The 16,290-nt window shown below is 39.5% G+C and overlaps 1 protein-coding gene across 2 annotated transcripts in view; it reads left to right on the forward strand.

Annotated features, from left to right (window-relative positions):
- Window positions 1–16,290, forward strand: part of LOC141480407 (uncharacterized) — a 109,046-nt gene that overhangs the window by 41,466 nt on the left and 51,290 nt on the right. Inside the window, exons 1-3 of one of the 2 annotated variants that reach the window (XM_074170349.1) lie at window positions 4,490–8,835; window positions 9,059–9,362; window positions 9,707–11,895. The exons of the other annotated variant lie outside the window; for it this stretch is intronic. Of the exons in view, the coding sequence (XP_074026450.1) occupies window positions 10,394–11,374 (981 nt within the window). The 5' untranslated portion in view covers window positions 4,490–8,835; window positions 9,059–9,362; window positions 9,707–10,393 and the 3' untranslated portion in view covers window positions 11,375–11,895. Of the gene's footprint in view, window positions 1–4,489; window positions 8,836–9,058; window positions 9,363–9,706; window positions 11,896–16,290 lie in introns of those variants that run through there. 2 annotated transcript variants of the gene reach the window in all.

The following is a 16,290-nucleotide window of genomic DNA, read 5'->3' on the forward strand; positions in this document are numbered from 1 at the left end:
GCAAGATTCCCACATATTTTGGCTCGGCAAATTGTCGTCCGTGAATAGAAAACTAGTTTGATATCTCTTTTTCTGAATTTGACGGAGTTCTCTTGGACATATATTGGTTCCTTCGATTGAAAATGCCTGAAATCTTGGATTTGGAATTATATTTTTAGCAAAATTTGTATCGAATCAAACTTTCCTTTGAAGTTTCCTTGGTAATAATGGATGATATTGGATTAAGAACTGTAACATAAGATCATAATATTCTCAATAGGTCTGGGGAAGTCACAGTGTAGATAATTCCAAGTCCACAAATCCCATACAAAATTATTATTTTTTTATAAAAACACGAAAACTATGTCACTGTTACTCTACATGCGTTCTACTCGCCAAGTTGAAATCATCAGGATCTATAAGCTATTGATTATCTACAAAATTACCTGCTCATATCAATTACTCAGTCTGGGAATAAATAAAAAAATATATCTCCTGATGACAGACCATGCGTCGTGTAACAACGATATATATACCGGGTGTCAACGAATCTATTAGACAAGTCATAATTTCTAGACTATTAGGAGAATTGAAATGAGATTTGGTATAGTTGAATGGTATGTGGAGAGGAATGTTTTCACATATTTTTCACTTTCCGGTCACTTCCGGTTTCAGCGGAAATGGCTCCGGTTCTGAATTTTTAAATGGAACACCCTGTATATTGTAACATTTTTGGATTTCTGAGACAATTCTGGATCAGAAACTAACATTTCCGGAAGTTTTCCAGCCTACTTGATTTTTTCAGAGTCACTTTTAAAATTGCATCTAGGTGGCCATGATCGGACGTAAACTAATTTATGGACCTCAGGTGATATCAGAAAATTGCAATAGCGGAGTTTTAGTGACTAGTGTGTTGAATATGAATGAGACAAGTTTACAAAATAACATTTTCGTGTCTAACTATTATTTTTCAAATGGCGACCATTTTTTGACAAGCAATTTCCGAAAAAAGGATTTTTTGACGAATCTAACGTTACTAATTTATTTGCGATTGGAACAACAAATTTAACAAATTTAACTAATAATTTCAGCGATGCACTTAGATTTTTTGCAATATCCTAAGTTCTTGAAAATTCCACTATAGTAAATTTTCAAAGTGCATCACTCCTTGTTCAAGACACATTTCAGCTCGTTCAATTGTTTCTCTCAACACGTTTTGTAACATTTGAGGCGATATACTTCTAAATGCCTGTTGAATCCTTTCTTCTAAGATTTCGAGAGTGGCTGGGGCTGTTGCATAGTAGACCCTTTCTTTTACATATCCCCAAATGAAGAAATCTAACACAGTCAGATCCGGTGAGCGGGCAGGCCACCGTACTGGACCGTTGGTTGCAATAACTCTATTATTAAAATGCTCTATTAAAAAATCAAGTACGTCTCTGCTATTATGGGGTGGTGCTCCATCTTGCTGGAAGTAAATTTGCCGTAAAACTTCTAAAGGCATATCAATAAGATGATCCTCGATTTCATTTTGAAGAAAACCCAAATATCTAACCCCTGCTAACTGACCTTGAAACAATATTGGACTAATTATTCTGTTTCCAACGATACCAGCCCAGACATTGACGCAAAACCTTTCTTGAAAATTGCCCTCTCTCATTGCATGTTGATTTTGTTGGGCCCAGTACCGACAATTCTGCTTATTAAACATGCCATTATTTGTAAACCGTGATTCGTCGGAAAATAGAATGAAGTTGATAAAATTTGGGTTAACTCTATGATTTTGAAGCAACCAATCACAAAATACTACTCTTCTATTGCCGTCGTCAGCATACAAATGTTGATGTAACTGATATTTAAATGCTCGATATCCGTGCTTTTTTCAGTATTTTTCTTGCTGATTCGTGCAAGAACGTTAATCTCAGTCTCCCCATTTATGACAAACCTCTGTTCTGCGTCTCGATTTCCCTCTTGCCGAAAACGACTCTCAACATAGGGAAAATACTAATGAGATGGGTGTTGCCGATTGGGATATCTCTGAGCATACAACTCAGCAGCTTTCCTTGAATTTCTGTGGCATTCTCCAAACAATAACAACATATCCACTTTTTCACTTTGAGTATACATTATTTCGACGAAAAATTAAACTAAAATTAACGAAAATCAAGAGAAACTTCTACTTTCTGCTCATGAAGCTTATGTCACTGTCATAACCTAGGTGAGCGTTTTGTTCTCCAAAGTGGACTTGATGGAAATAACCGCAAAATATTATGCATTATTCCTATCCATGGCACCCTTGACAAAAGTAAATGAATTTGTATCGAGTATTTTCCTCAGTAATATTTAATTTATGTTTTTATTTGTAATCCAATCGCAAATAAATTAGTATCGTTAGATTTGTCAAAAAATCCTTTTTTCGGAAATTGCTTGTCAAAAAATGGTCGCCATTTGAAAAATAATAGTTAGACACGAAAATGTTATTTTGTTAACTTGTCTCATTCATATTCAACACACTAGTCACTAAAACTCCGCTATTGCAATTTTCTGATATCACCTGAGGTCCATAGATTAGTTTACGTCCGATCATGGCCACCTAGATGCAATTTTAAAAGTGACTCTGAAAAAATCAAATAGGCTGAAAAACTTCCGGAAATGTCAGTTTCTGATCCAGAATTGTCTCAGAAATCCAAAAATGTTACAATATACAAAGTGTTCCATTTAAAAATTCAGAACCGGAGCCATTTCCGCTGAAACCGAAAGTGACCGGAAAGTGAAAAATATGTGAAAACTCTCCTCTCCACATACCATTTATCTGTACCAAATCTCGTTTTGATACACCTAATAGTCTAGAAGTTATGACTTGTCTAATAGATTCGTATATATATATTTATATATATATGCATTCAGTTTTCATTAAGAGTGGATTTGATGTATTTAAATCTCTATCCCAACTCTTACTGATACATAAGATCATTTTCACGATTTTTCGTACTTTTTGAAAAATAGTTTTTGAATTCTTTTGTTTTACCTCAATTATTTTGCATGCTGTTTCCTGTACCAATAAATCCAAATAAAGTATTCATGAATCGTTTTTTTGTACAATGGTTGTTATAATAATGAGAAAGTATCGATTGTTTTTCTCTCCGAATGTATAAGTAACAAAACTTAATAATCCAGTTGGTATTCCACTAATATACACGAATAGGTAGAATATTATTTACACAGCTACAGCCAGAAATTCTAAAAACTTACTGGAAATAACCCATATAGAGGGCGCTCAAAGCAGTGACTTTCGGTATTCCACAAATATTGGTGTGTATAGCAACATGCATGAAGGGTCTTAGTGGCATCTTACACATTGAAACTACGAAGTAGGTATAGACAGACTCGTCATCAGCTGAACTATGCGAAAATCAACGAAAAAATTGTGGTATGAGCGTGCAAGTATACCACAATTGTGAAGTCTGCCACAAATACTGTTTTTTATATACACAGTGTTCCACTAATATATGTAAACGTACACACACACACACACACACACACACACACACACACACACACACACACACACACACACACACACACACACACACACACACACACACACACACACACACACACACACACACACACACACACACACACACACACACACACACACACACACACACACACACACACACACACACACACACACACACACACACACACACACACACACACAACACACACACACACACACACACACACACACACACACACACACCACACACACACACACACACACACACACAACACACACACACACACACACACACACACACACACACACACACACACACACACACACACACACACACACACACACACACACACACACACACACACACACACACACACACACACACACACACACACACACACACACACAACACACACACACACACACACACACACACACACACACACACACACACACACACACACACACACACACACACACACACACACACACACACACACACACACACACACACACACACACACACACACACACACAAGTCACTCGAATTAAAAGGGTTTCTCAATACGCGTCAACAGGGAATAGTTATAGCCATAAATAATTCTTTAGCGATAAGTGACTTCAGACCCCAGATATATGCATAAATACATGTTGCCAAGTTTATTAGCGAAACATCCTAAATAACGATCAGGTTTCCAATCAATTTTCAAACGGAAGCTATAAAAAGACGTACTACTCGATATTTCAATTTCCCAAGTCGTCGAATGATAAATACGATTTCACTATAAATAATATATTTACCAATCGATGGTTTAAACATATAAAATGGAAATATAAAATCATAGTGTTGATGAAAAATACATCATTGATTTGATCTTCTATAAACAAAAAAATTAATTATATTTTATTCTATCAAAAATCGGTTCTAGTTCATATCATAAACGATTTTTGATCTTTCCGTCATGCGTTATTTGTTTGAGGCGTTTTTTGAAGCACTAAGCCACTCTGTATACGCGTATTTTGCATTGTTTTACTCACTATCAGGTATTGTCAAAAAGTATTTTGATACGCCTTGTATACGTTTCTTCTGTAAAAAAATCAATCGAAAATTTCCTTAATCTAAGACGTCCTGTTTCATAAAACATGATATGAAGTGCTCTGAAACATATGCACCGTTGTCATATATTTTCTTCACACAATGAACCTAACATAAATTTCTTGCTCTATATCATGAAATTGAATTTCAGGAAATCCACCTGCGAGAAACCAAAAATAAAAAAACAATGTTTCAAATTATACGAACACTCTCTCAATAAACGACAACATGAATGAAAGTTATTCGTAACTTACTATGCGTTTTATTCAACTAGAAAGCTGCTCACAAAATGAGCTTCTGTTTACTACATTATAAATGTGTATATAGACAAGATATGGCATTGTCAAAGGCGACTAGATAAAATACGAGAAAAACTCTTATTCAGCTTGGATGATTTTCAAGTAGAATTCATAATCACGTTTCCCGATTCTGAGGCTGCCATCTAACATCAAAACAAATTGTGCGGTACAATAATTACTGTAAGAGATAGTATTCGAGAAAAATGGATGTCAGCAATTACCGGTTCTTATCTTTTATTCATTATTAAAGATTGAGAAATATCAGTAATTGTTATTTCTTATCTTCTGATGTATGTAGGATAAGAATAGTTGCCCAGGGTTGGCTTGAGGAATACGTAAATACCTCTGAACCGTTTTGTATTACAAAATAATTGAAAAAAACGTTAATCCTCAAAAACTATGTATAGAAAAACACTCAAGTATATTTTGGAAAATTAATGATAATTCAACAACAACTCTCACGACCTTTGAATTAAATTAAATTTGAATAAATTCTTTTGTGAAAAAGTTAAAAACGTATAAAAAATCTTGCAATAAAAATTCATAAAGTGAACATGAAAAACACTTACTTTCAGATAAAATCGTTGCACTTGTCACTAGTATCACTGATACAACTAACTCATCATTTTGCCTCGCAGGAGGTATTTATAGGAAAATAAGTGATGACATATTTCAAAACCAAACGAAGAGCCTTTGTTCCGTCGCTTTGAGAACTGCATATCTCTGGGTGCTGATTCGGCATTGACAGTGATCAATGTCACCTTGGCTAAGAATATGAAAATAGGTGATGACATATTATGCAATCAAACAAAGAGCCTTTGTTTCGTCACTTTGAGCCACGTGTCTGGCTTTATCAATAAGTGATAGCGATAATGCTGCATACCTATATTATATATTTTTACCAACTTGAAATAAAACAACAAATTTACTGTTTCAATTAAAATATTCATTTTTTTATTAAAATTCATAATTGTTGTACAAGTCTAATTAGAATACATACTGACATCGTAGATTCTATGATATCTCTATAAACGTCAAATTACATTTGTGACTTCTTTTCCTCTTGCCTCGTTGTGTATTCTGGAACAAATTCAACAGTTTTTTTTTTAATGACGAAGATCTTGAAATATATTTTTCAATTCACATTTGAATGGTGTATTCTTTGGAATTGCGCCTGCGCAAATATCCTCATTGACTGATGTCGAACGAATCGATTTCCATTGTTTACACTAGCCTTCGGGCATATTTCCTTGGAATTTCACCCACATTCGTTTACATATTGAACAGAAATTATTGTAGTCGGAAGAACAAAATTTGTTTTTCAGCATCGTTGACGACATATTCTACACTCTGAGGCTGGAACACTTTGTCTTGAATGTGTAAATTATTCAACTGCTTGAGAACCATTTTCTTTTCCTCATATAATTGAATATCTTTACTTATTTGTTGGACACGTCTCTCAAATTCCTCTACTTTACGTCTGTATTCTCTGAATGCCATTATAATACTAATTTTTGTTTACCAACGACGTACGGAAGATCGTTTTCCTTCGAAACTTATGCAAAAATGAAGTATTTTGAAATGTCATTGTCGAATACTTCGCTCTCCCATTGCCCTCACGTTGAGTCCACAACGCTTAACCTCTCGATACTTTTGAATCTCCTCTTTCTCCTGACGATGCTAACTTGGTTAACAAAGATACGAGACGTAGTGCCCTTTTGGCTTGTTGGAATGCTAGACTTCTGTTGAACCGACATGTTTTTTCTTAAATAGTATATTTTGACGCACCCTGTACACTTCAACGTCATGTTTGTTTTCTATGATGTATTTTGAGACACCCCGTATACAATGACGGATCGCAGGTTGTCATATTTTTTCTTAAATCTAATTCATTATTATAAAATATATCACTTTCACGCTTCCAATTTTCGTCGAGTAGTTCACGATTAATTCCAAAACCGGCAACGCTACATTACTCCATACACATTGATTTATTGTACAACTGGCAACGCCGAACCTGCCATGCTGGCATGTATTAACATTTGACAGATGCAGTCTTATGAGTCTAGTGTTTACAGTGTCCTTCTTCAACCAATAGATAGTTCAGCTAGTGACTCATAGATGACTCTGTGTGCTCTATAACTTAATTTTCAAACCGGCAACGCTACATTACTCCATAAACATTGATTTATTATACAACTGACAACACCTGCTTGCACTAGCAACCGGTAAAACCTCGATCTCCATCTCTCTTTGCATCGATTACGTCACACGCGCCTCTCGCTCTTACACACACATACACATCTTTACATGAAATATTAATTATTTCCCAAATCTAAGTATATTTTCCTATCTTCAATATGATAATGACGATTACATTCTATGGAAATCAAAAATAAAAATGCTGTCAAGTATAATGAATGAGTCAATTTCGGTCCCGACAAAACTAACGCTATAAATACCCAACATTCGCAGTTAACTTCAATATCTCACGATGGTGTAGAGGCTAAGGACAATGTCTACGGCGCGGACGACCCAGGTTCGAATCTCATAACTATAAACTTTTTTTAATTAAAATCACGTGACTGAAGGGGGCCGAGGGAGCTGATAGGTTAGGTGGAGTACCAAGGGGGCCGATAGGTTAGGTGAAGTACCAAGGGGGCCGAGGGGCGGAGTTCTACGCTTAAATCGCTACTATACTCGTTCCATCCTGCGTCGATGACGTCACACGTTTCCTCCTCACAGACACCGTCCTGCACCCTCATTGACATTTGACAGTTGCACAGACACCGATCCGTATTGACAGACATCATAAAACCGGCAACTGCGCATACTGCGTCGCATGACAACACCCATATGTCTAGTGTTTACAGTGTTCTTCTTCAACCAATAGATAGTTCAGCTTGTGACTCATAGGTGGCGCTAGGATTAGTGTTCACAGTGTCCTTCTTCAACCAATAGATAGTTCAGCTAGTGACACATAGGTGGCGCCAGTGTGGTGTACTCGCGACGATGCATCTGGGTCACGTGACAATTTGGAGCGCTCTGATTGGACTCTGCCGTACGCGTGACCTTGAAAGGAACCAAAAATTGCAGAATGAACCTCCATAAGAAAATACATGGGGTTTTGATCTAGAAGCCCTGCTGCCTATTTACTCATAGTTAATCATTTTACGAAGCCAAAAGGACCTCATAACCTATTTTCGCTATACTAGTCGCAACAGGTCGATGTGGGTACTCATTTCAAATGATTTAATGTGTAGACAATGAAAAATATAATATCGAGCGCCTAATGTGAAACAGCATAGGAAGAATTGCAAAGAGAATCATTGAAAAAACTTCGGATCGCCACGTACATCATGTCAAATGAAAGAAGAAAAATTGCAGAATTCATCAACAACGGGGCACTAACCCACATCTTCATTAAAGATAACTGAATCTCAACGTGCAGCAAATCAAATGAAAGGAAAACGAATGCAGAATTCATCAACAGAAAAAAAAACCGAGACGATGCCAAGAGGGCACAAAGTTGTATCTTCACTAATAATAGTCGCATCATCACATGTAGTACTTAAAATAAAATGGGGAAAAAAAAGCAGAATTCATGTGTTTGTTGCGCTATTCAAATCCAAGGTGACATGGATCAATGTCAACGCTGAATATGCATATAACAAACACTCTTTGATTTTCTTTTGTTTCATTTCAGAATATGTCATCACTAATTTTTATATTCAAACCCAAAGTAACATTGATCACTGTCAATGTCGAATCAACATCCGGAGATACGCAGTTCTCAAAGCGACGAAACAAAGGCTCTTTGTTTCGGTTTAAAATATGTCATCACTCATTTTACTATAAATACGTCATGCATGGCGAAATGAGTTAGTTGCATCCGTTGAAAGTGATACCAGTGACAAGTGCACCGATTCTATTTGAAAGTAAGTGTTTTAGGTTTGACTTTTTCCTCAGATGAATTTATTCAAATGTAATTTAATTGAAAATTGGTGAGAATTGTTGAATCATTTGATTTCCAAAATTTTTCTCGATATATATATGTTGGATGATTTCAGTCAAATGTGTTACATGTCGTGGTTTGTTTGAGATAGTATTCGCATATATTGTGAATCAAAACATAAAGCTTTAATTTTTTATTTTTCACAGATGGATTTACAAAAGTTGAATGCAAGTTCGATCGTGAAGAGAAAGCCAAGTATCAAAGTAGCAGATTTGCCTGTGGAGATGCCGCAGAGGATATTCACTGGCAAAATCGTGAAAGGAAAATTTGGTGAGGCGGTCTTGTTAGTATTGGGAGATAAAGTATCATTTCTGCCCCACCGAGTGACGGAGGCGTATCGTCCTCACTTAGAAGAATTTTCATCAGGAAAATACGCTATTGTGTTCAAAGGGTTAATGGACATTGGGAAACTGAATCTTGTCGTTTCATTTGAGATTGTACAAAATTAAGGTTAGTACTGTTTCCAATTTTTTCTTTGTTTTATAGGCAAAGAGTTTTTGGGTGTATACAATATTTTTCATTCGGGTCAAAAATTCTCACTGACAGATATGATCCGCATAAAGTAGTGTTTTCATACAATAATTTTCCTTCACTTAGTACGTGCAGAATATGTGTTTTAAACTCTTCATTTTGGATGACACTTGATTTTTTATTTTCATTATAAGTGTAGCAATTACTTCATGAAAGACATTACCCTCTCTGTTGCCAAAAAAAATTTTTTTAGTGTATGTTTTTATTGAAAAATCGAATTTATTTCAGTGTATTTTTTTACTGAAAAATCGAATTTATTTCAGGATAATACATCAACGTGTGCAGTATCAGTCAGAGTCATCTCAACAACAACATTCAAAACCCCGTGGGTTGGGCTACCTATCGGGCGCGTCCCCAGGTGGCGGACAGGGGAACGGCCAGGGGACTGGAGGTCCTATCCGGGAAGCCAATGTGGCCTAACGGACGGGGTTGACGGACTTCTGGTCAGTGGCAGAAATAAGTAGGGTGAGGGGAACTGAAACCCCCCAAAAGCCCTGCAAAACATGCCACCGCGGACCAGCCTACCCAAGCTAAGATGTAAGGAATCGTGTCGACAGCTGAATGGCCGCTGGGTTATATGCGGTTACGAACGATCCTCTTGAGGAACCGGGCGAAACCTCATTGTAACTAGCCTTCCTCTGGTAATGCGGGGCTCTGCTAGAGGTGACCAACCTTTCCCTTGCTACTCGTGGGAACACACATGAACACAGACACACAAACAAAACAGAAAAAAAAAATCAACCAATCCTGAGGCTGGACAGCAATGCTCACCTCAATTTAGGGCGGGGGCTGGGGATGAACAGAAATGCTCACCCCAAGCTACCGCTCAGAAAGAGGCTGGACATAGCAGACCACCTCACGATACAACGCAAAGGCCAAGGCGTAAGCGGATCAGCGGCGCCGAGGCCAAGAGGAGGAAGAGAGCGAAAGAGGCAGAAGTGGCAGCAACTATGAGTGCACCCTCCCCTCTCCAACTCCATCCTCAACAACAAGGGCACCTCTTGCGGAGGGCGCCAAGAGCTCCGCCTTGGAAAAAGGCAAGGAACCGGCTGCCACCGCAGGAAAGCGCCCTCATGCGAGTACCTCCACGGAGGGAACCCCAAAGAAGCTTGAAGAAGCTGCGCAGCAACAGAAATGTCGCTGCACCTACCAAAACCTTCGTGGAGGCCGCCTTGAGACACCTCAAGGAAGCCATCATAGATGAGACTAACCCGTATGGTAAGGTTACCGCAGAACGAGAGAGTCTCATCAAAAAACAACTGTTGGAGGAGCTGGACAAGATCATCTTCTCCGCCTCCAGCAACAACAGCAAACCGCCCATGTTCAAGTCGTGGACATACTCCGGTGAAATCATCAGAGTGGTCTGCGATGACGACGTGACGCTAGAGTGGCTGAAGAAAGCCACAATGAATATTAAGCCATGGGAGGAGGCATCACTTGCGGTCGACAGTGTGGATAAGCTCCCGAAGCTCACCAAAGCCTCACTCTGGATCCCGGAGGACGTCCACAAGACGACATCCGGTGAAAAGGAGAGGGTGCTGGGTCGGCTGAAGGCACAGAATCCTGACCTGAAGGTAGCAAGATGGTGCACCTTCCATCATGAGGTTAAGATGAACCCACAAGGACACCTCTTCGTCTTCGGGATCGGAGACGAGGATATGGTTGTCCTGAAGAAGAAGTCGATGAGGTTAAGCTACGCGTTTACCTCACTGACTATTAGGGCAACAATAAAAGAAACAGAGAGTACCTCTGAAGACCCTAAGTCCTCGGAAGTTGAACCACCTAAAGTGGATATTGACCCCAAGGCCACCATGGGTCCCGAAAAGGAAGTCGAAGCATCTGAACAGATGACATTCGATGACCTGACGGAGGAGGCACCCAAAAACAGCGAGGCCACCTCCCCCTTAGCAGGGGAGCAGATGGACCTCTAAAGGTAACTTTGTATCCAACAACTGTCTCATGGGCAAGGACGTTGGAAAAAAAGTAAAAATAATACAATGCAACCTCCAACACAAAAAGGCGGCAACGACAACACTATGTCGCCACCTTGATGTATTGGAGGATGCAATAGCTTTGATCCAGGAGCCCTGGATAATAAAGACCAAAATTACTGGTCTCAGTAGTTTAACTAATCAAATTTTCAGCTTACCAAGCAACCAGCAACCTAGGACGGCTGTCTACGTTCCTAGGAAATACAGAGCGTTTCCGATGGCACAATTCAGCACCTCAGATCTCACTGCGGTCATAGTTGAATGTCCAGTTGGGAAAGGCAAATATATGGCGTTGATAATTGCATCGGTGTACCTCCCTTCAGATGCAGCCACCCTACCACCGACCAGAGAAATGGAGGTACTAGTGGACCACTGCCTCAACCAGAGAGTGGAGCTCATATTGGGTTGCGACTCAAACTCTCACCACGTGAGCTGGGGCAGCAAGGATATCAACGCCCGAGGTAAGTCACTATATGAATATATAATACAGAAAGATCTAACTATCTTGAACAGAGGCACGGAGCCAACATTTATCAATGCCCGTAGCCAAACGTTAATAGATATCACGCTCACGACAGCCGAAATATCAAACAAAATCCAAGACTGGCAAGTCTCGGACCATATCTCTATGTCAGACCACCGCTGGCTGACCTATACGGTAAGCCAGGATCTCAGGACTACTGTAAAATCCCGTGACCCGAAGAGGACGGATGTAGATCTCTACAATCGACTCTTAAGAGGAGCTCTGCGGGAAACAGAGGTCCTGACTACTGGCAACAATGAGGAACTGGAAAGGTACACAGTATCTATCCACAACAAAATAGACACTGTCTATAAGGAATCCTGTCCAATGAGGATGGTTCAAACGCATGGCACAACCAACACATGGTGGTGCCCTGAATTGGAACACCTCAGGAAGACAGCGAGAACGACCTTTAACAAGGCAAAACGTACAAGACTCGAAGAGGACTGGGTTATATATCAAGCCAACCTCAGAGAGTTCAAAAAAGTCTGCAGACGAAAACAAAGAGAAGCCTGGAGAGCCTATTGTGAGGCAGTCGAAGACTTTCCACTAGCTTCTAGGCTACAGAAGGCACTCTCAAATGACCACCATAAGACTATCGGCATCCTGACGAGGGAAAATGGCGACAAAGCCGCCAACCTCCAGGAGAGTGCTGAGATTCTTATGGAAACTCACTTCCCAGGTTCTGTCTTTCCTGGAACGGCGAACTGGACGGATGTACCAATAACACCCTCACAATATGACTGGCAATATGCTAGTACAGTAATTGATGAGGACAAAATAAGATGGGCTATATCGAGCTTTTCCCCCTTCAAGTCACCAGGGCCTGACGGTATAAGACCAGCCCTACTTCAGTGGGGACTGGACACTCTTATGCCACACCTGGTTGGAATATTCAGAGCCTCTCTAGCTCTGAGGTATATTCCCAGTAAGTGGAGAGAAGTAAGAGTAGTATTTATACCCAAACCAGGTAGGATGGACTACACCCTACCAAAAGCATTCCGACCAATTAGTCTCACATCGTTTTTCTTAAAAAACATGGAGAGACTATGTGAGCGGTATATAAGAGATGAAGTACTTGTTAACAACCCACTTCATCCAAATCAGCATGCATATACCCCGGGAAGGTCTACTGATTCGGCCCTTCACCATGTGGTTGGCAGAATCGAGAGATCATTGGATAACAAAGAATCCACCCTAGGTATATTCATAGATATTGAGGGAGCGTTTGATAAAACAACCTTTCCAACAATTACCCAGCAACTACACTCCAGGAATGTACCCCTGGTAGTAGGAGAATGGATACTCCAGATGCTCTCTAGCAGAGCAATAAGTATTAATGTAGAAGACATCACAGTAAAAGGACTGGTTATGAGGGGATGTCCACAGGGAGGGGTCTTATCACCCCTTCTCTGGAACATAGTTCTGGATACCCTAATTAATCACCTTAACAAAAATGGATTCTACACAATTGCATACGCAGATGACATAGTTATCTTGCAGACCGGCAAATTTGTAAACACACTGTGCGATAGAGCGCAGGATGGGCTCAAATTGATAGAAACATGGTGTAAGGAACACTCACTGTCGATCAATCCCAAGAAGACTGAGATGGTCCTTTTCACCAGGAAAAGAAGTTTAACGAGCTTAAAACCTCCCGAAATCTTCAAAAGCCAACTAAACTTCTCTGAAGAGGTGAAATACCTTGGTATTATCCTCGACAAGAAGCTAACATGGAACTCTCATCTACAGAGTAGAGCAAAAAGAGCATACGTGGCTTATGAGCAATGTCGGAGGACAGTGGGACGCGCATGGGGTCTTTCACCCCGTGTAGTCGCCTGGATCTACACTGCAATAATAAGACCTATGTTAACGTATGGAGCCATTGCATGGGGACCTAAAGTTCTACAAGCAACGGCCATCCAAAAATTATACCAAATACAGCGACTGGCTTGTTTAAACATCACAGGAGCCATGAGAACAACACCAACCGCGGCAATGGAATTAATCACGGGTCTGACCCCTCTGGACCTGTACGTTAAGGAGGTTGCGTTAATGGCCATGGTACGATTGCACACGGCTGGTGTAAACCTAGAAGTAGGAATGGATCGATTGAGGTTGGGCCTATGGCAGAAAGCGCTTACTGCGCAACCTCTGCTGCAGACAACAAGTGATGCAATTGAACCCAGGTTTGTGTTTAATAAACCCTACAAAATACAAATCAAGCAGAACACAGAGTCAGATGTTACAAATGCAATACGGATTTATACAGATGGCTCAAAAACCAAAGAAGGCTCAGGATGTGGAGTGTACTCCAGATCACTAAGCCTAAGGATTAAGTGGGGAATGGGAAGAAATACCAGCGTGGTCCAAACAGAACTGGCTGGTATCTCAATCGCCACAAAAGAAATAACCAAGAAAAGAATTTCTGGCAAAAACATTACAATCTGCACTGATACCAGACAAGCACTATTAGCCTTGAACAGACACCGTGTTACTTCAGGGCTAGCACTAGAGTGCCACGAAGATTTAGCCAAAGCCTCGATAGATAATAACATTATCCTGAGGTGGGTTAAAGGGCACAACAGGAGTAAAGGTAATCGCATTGCCGACTCTTTAGCCAAGGAAGCGGCTGGACTAAGAATTTTAGGACCAAGTGGCATCCACGGCCTGATGACTTCGACAATTGCGGAACTAGTCAAAAGTTACACCCATGCTCAATCTCTAAAGAGATGGGATGAAATCAAAGGATGTAATCTTGCCAGGATCACCTTGGGCGACCCTGGGAAGCTGGCGCCGAAGAAATATCTGGCGATGACCAGGAAAAATCTACGCCTTACAGTAGGATTTCTGACTGGCCACTGTCAGCTAAGGAAACACCTACATAATATGGGGCTAGTGGACACACCTCTATGCAGGATGTGTGAACAGGAAGATGAGACTGTCAGGCATGTCCTGTGCGAGTGCCCGGAGTTATCGTCAATAAGAGAGTGTGTGTTCGGCGAGTCTTGGCCTACATCTGCCGATATAAAGGAGATGTCTCCCAGCGACCTGTCCACCTTCCTGGAAAGGACAGGATGGACGACGACCTTGGAGGACAATTCCTCGGGAGGATGTACAATGGGTCACATGTGGCCTAAGTGCGTGGGCTTACACTCACCCTCCCTACTCTACAGATCACAGAACATTCAAAACCGTCATAGCAACCTTTCCAGAACGAGTTTGAAATCTCAGCAGTTTCCATTTTTGTCAGTCTATAGTTGCACATTATGAGGCTAGAATTTGTCGATATTCAGTGATTTGTTGGACAAACTGCACCTATTCAATATATATACAACCGTAGTGAATTTGGAAGACTTTGAAGATTCATCGTGGTGTGTTCCAAAATTCAAGAAAAACACGCCGTTCTGTATGGGTCATTCCAAAGGAAATTTGTTCAGCTGCAGTCTCAATAACGTTGATATTTTATATAAATGGCTTTATAATATACTACCAAAATAAATAAAATACATATCACACACATCTTTTTTTGGAAATGAAAACTTATCTTATACAGGGAAAGTTGTCCAAAATATGCAATAACAAAAAATTATATACCAGATTTTATAGAGATGAAGAAACATCATATTGAAAGATACTAGGTTGACAAAAACAGGACATTTTAGAAATAAAGAAAATAAGTTTGTCTGTCATTTTAAATTCTGATTCGTTGGGTCGATATAACAAAAAGTGGTATTTTATATCTTGAATTTTATTTAGGACAATATCATAGATGATTGACATTTGACATTAAATTTCAAGTGTGATATTTGGAAATTCATTTCGTATTGTAGTTTTTTCGAAATTCCCATTCAAAATAGCATCCTTTGATATAGATACCGGACGAGTCTATTATGTGTAGATAACCTGAGTTTCAATTGTTCGGAGTTCTGAGTTCTTGTACATATAAACATAACAAAGTAAAGATACAGACAAATATGAAAAATCGTCATAAAATAATTCAAATCCATTCAAGTGAATTCATGAATTGAAAGATATTTTAACCTCAACTTCGATATTCTGAAACAGAAACAAACAGTATTCACAATTCCATCTTTCGTTATTCCAAGTTCATAGTCATCAAAATTGATACGATTATAATATATATAGGAATATAAAACTATCTTCAAATACAGTTGCATGAATGCACATCAAGCATTTTGTCGTAGTAAGGTGACCGGGGCAAAGTTACAACTTCAGCATAATATGAATGTTTATAAATATTAGGGAAGATCAAGATCATCAACAGGTATTAAGAAATTCATTCGGTGTCCAAAGCTTTCAGAATACAATG

This window comes from Leptinotarsa decemlineata, unplaced genomic scaffold (genome assembly GCF_025532065.1).
Source record: "Leptinotarsa decemlineata unplaced genomic scaffold, Ldec_3_MD MMD2_P_RNA_scaffold_8, whole genome shotgun sequence".
NCBI lineage: Eukaryota > Metazoa > Arthropoda > Insecta > Coleoptera > Chrysomelidae > Leptinotarsa > Leptinotarsa decemlineata.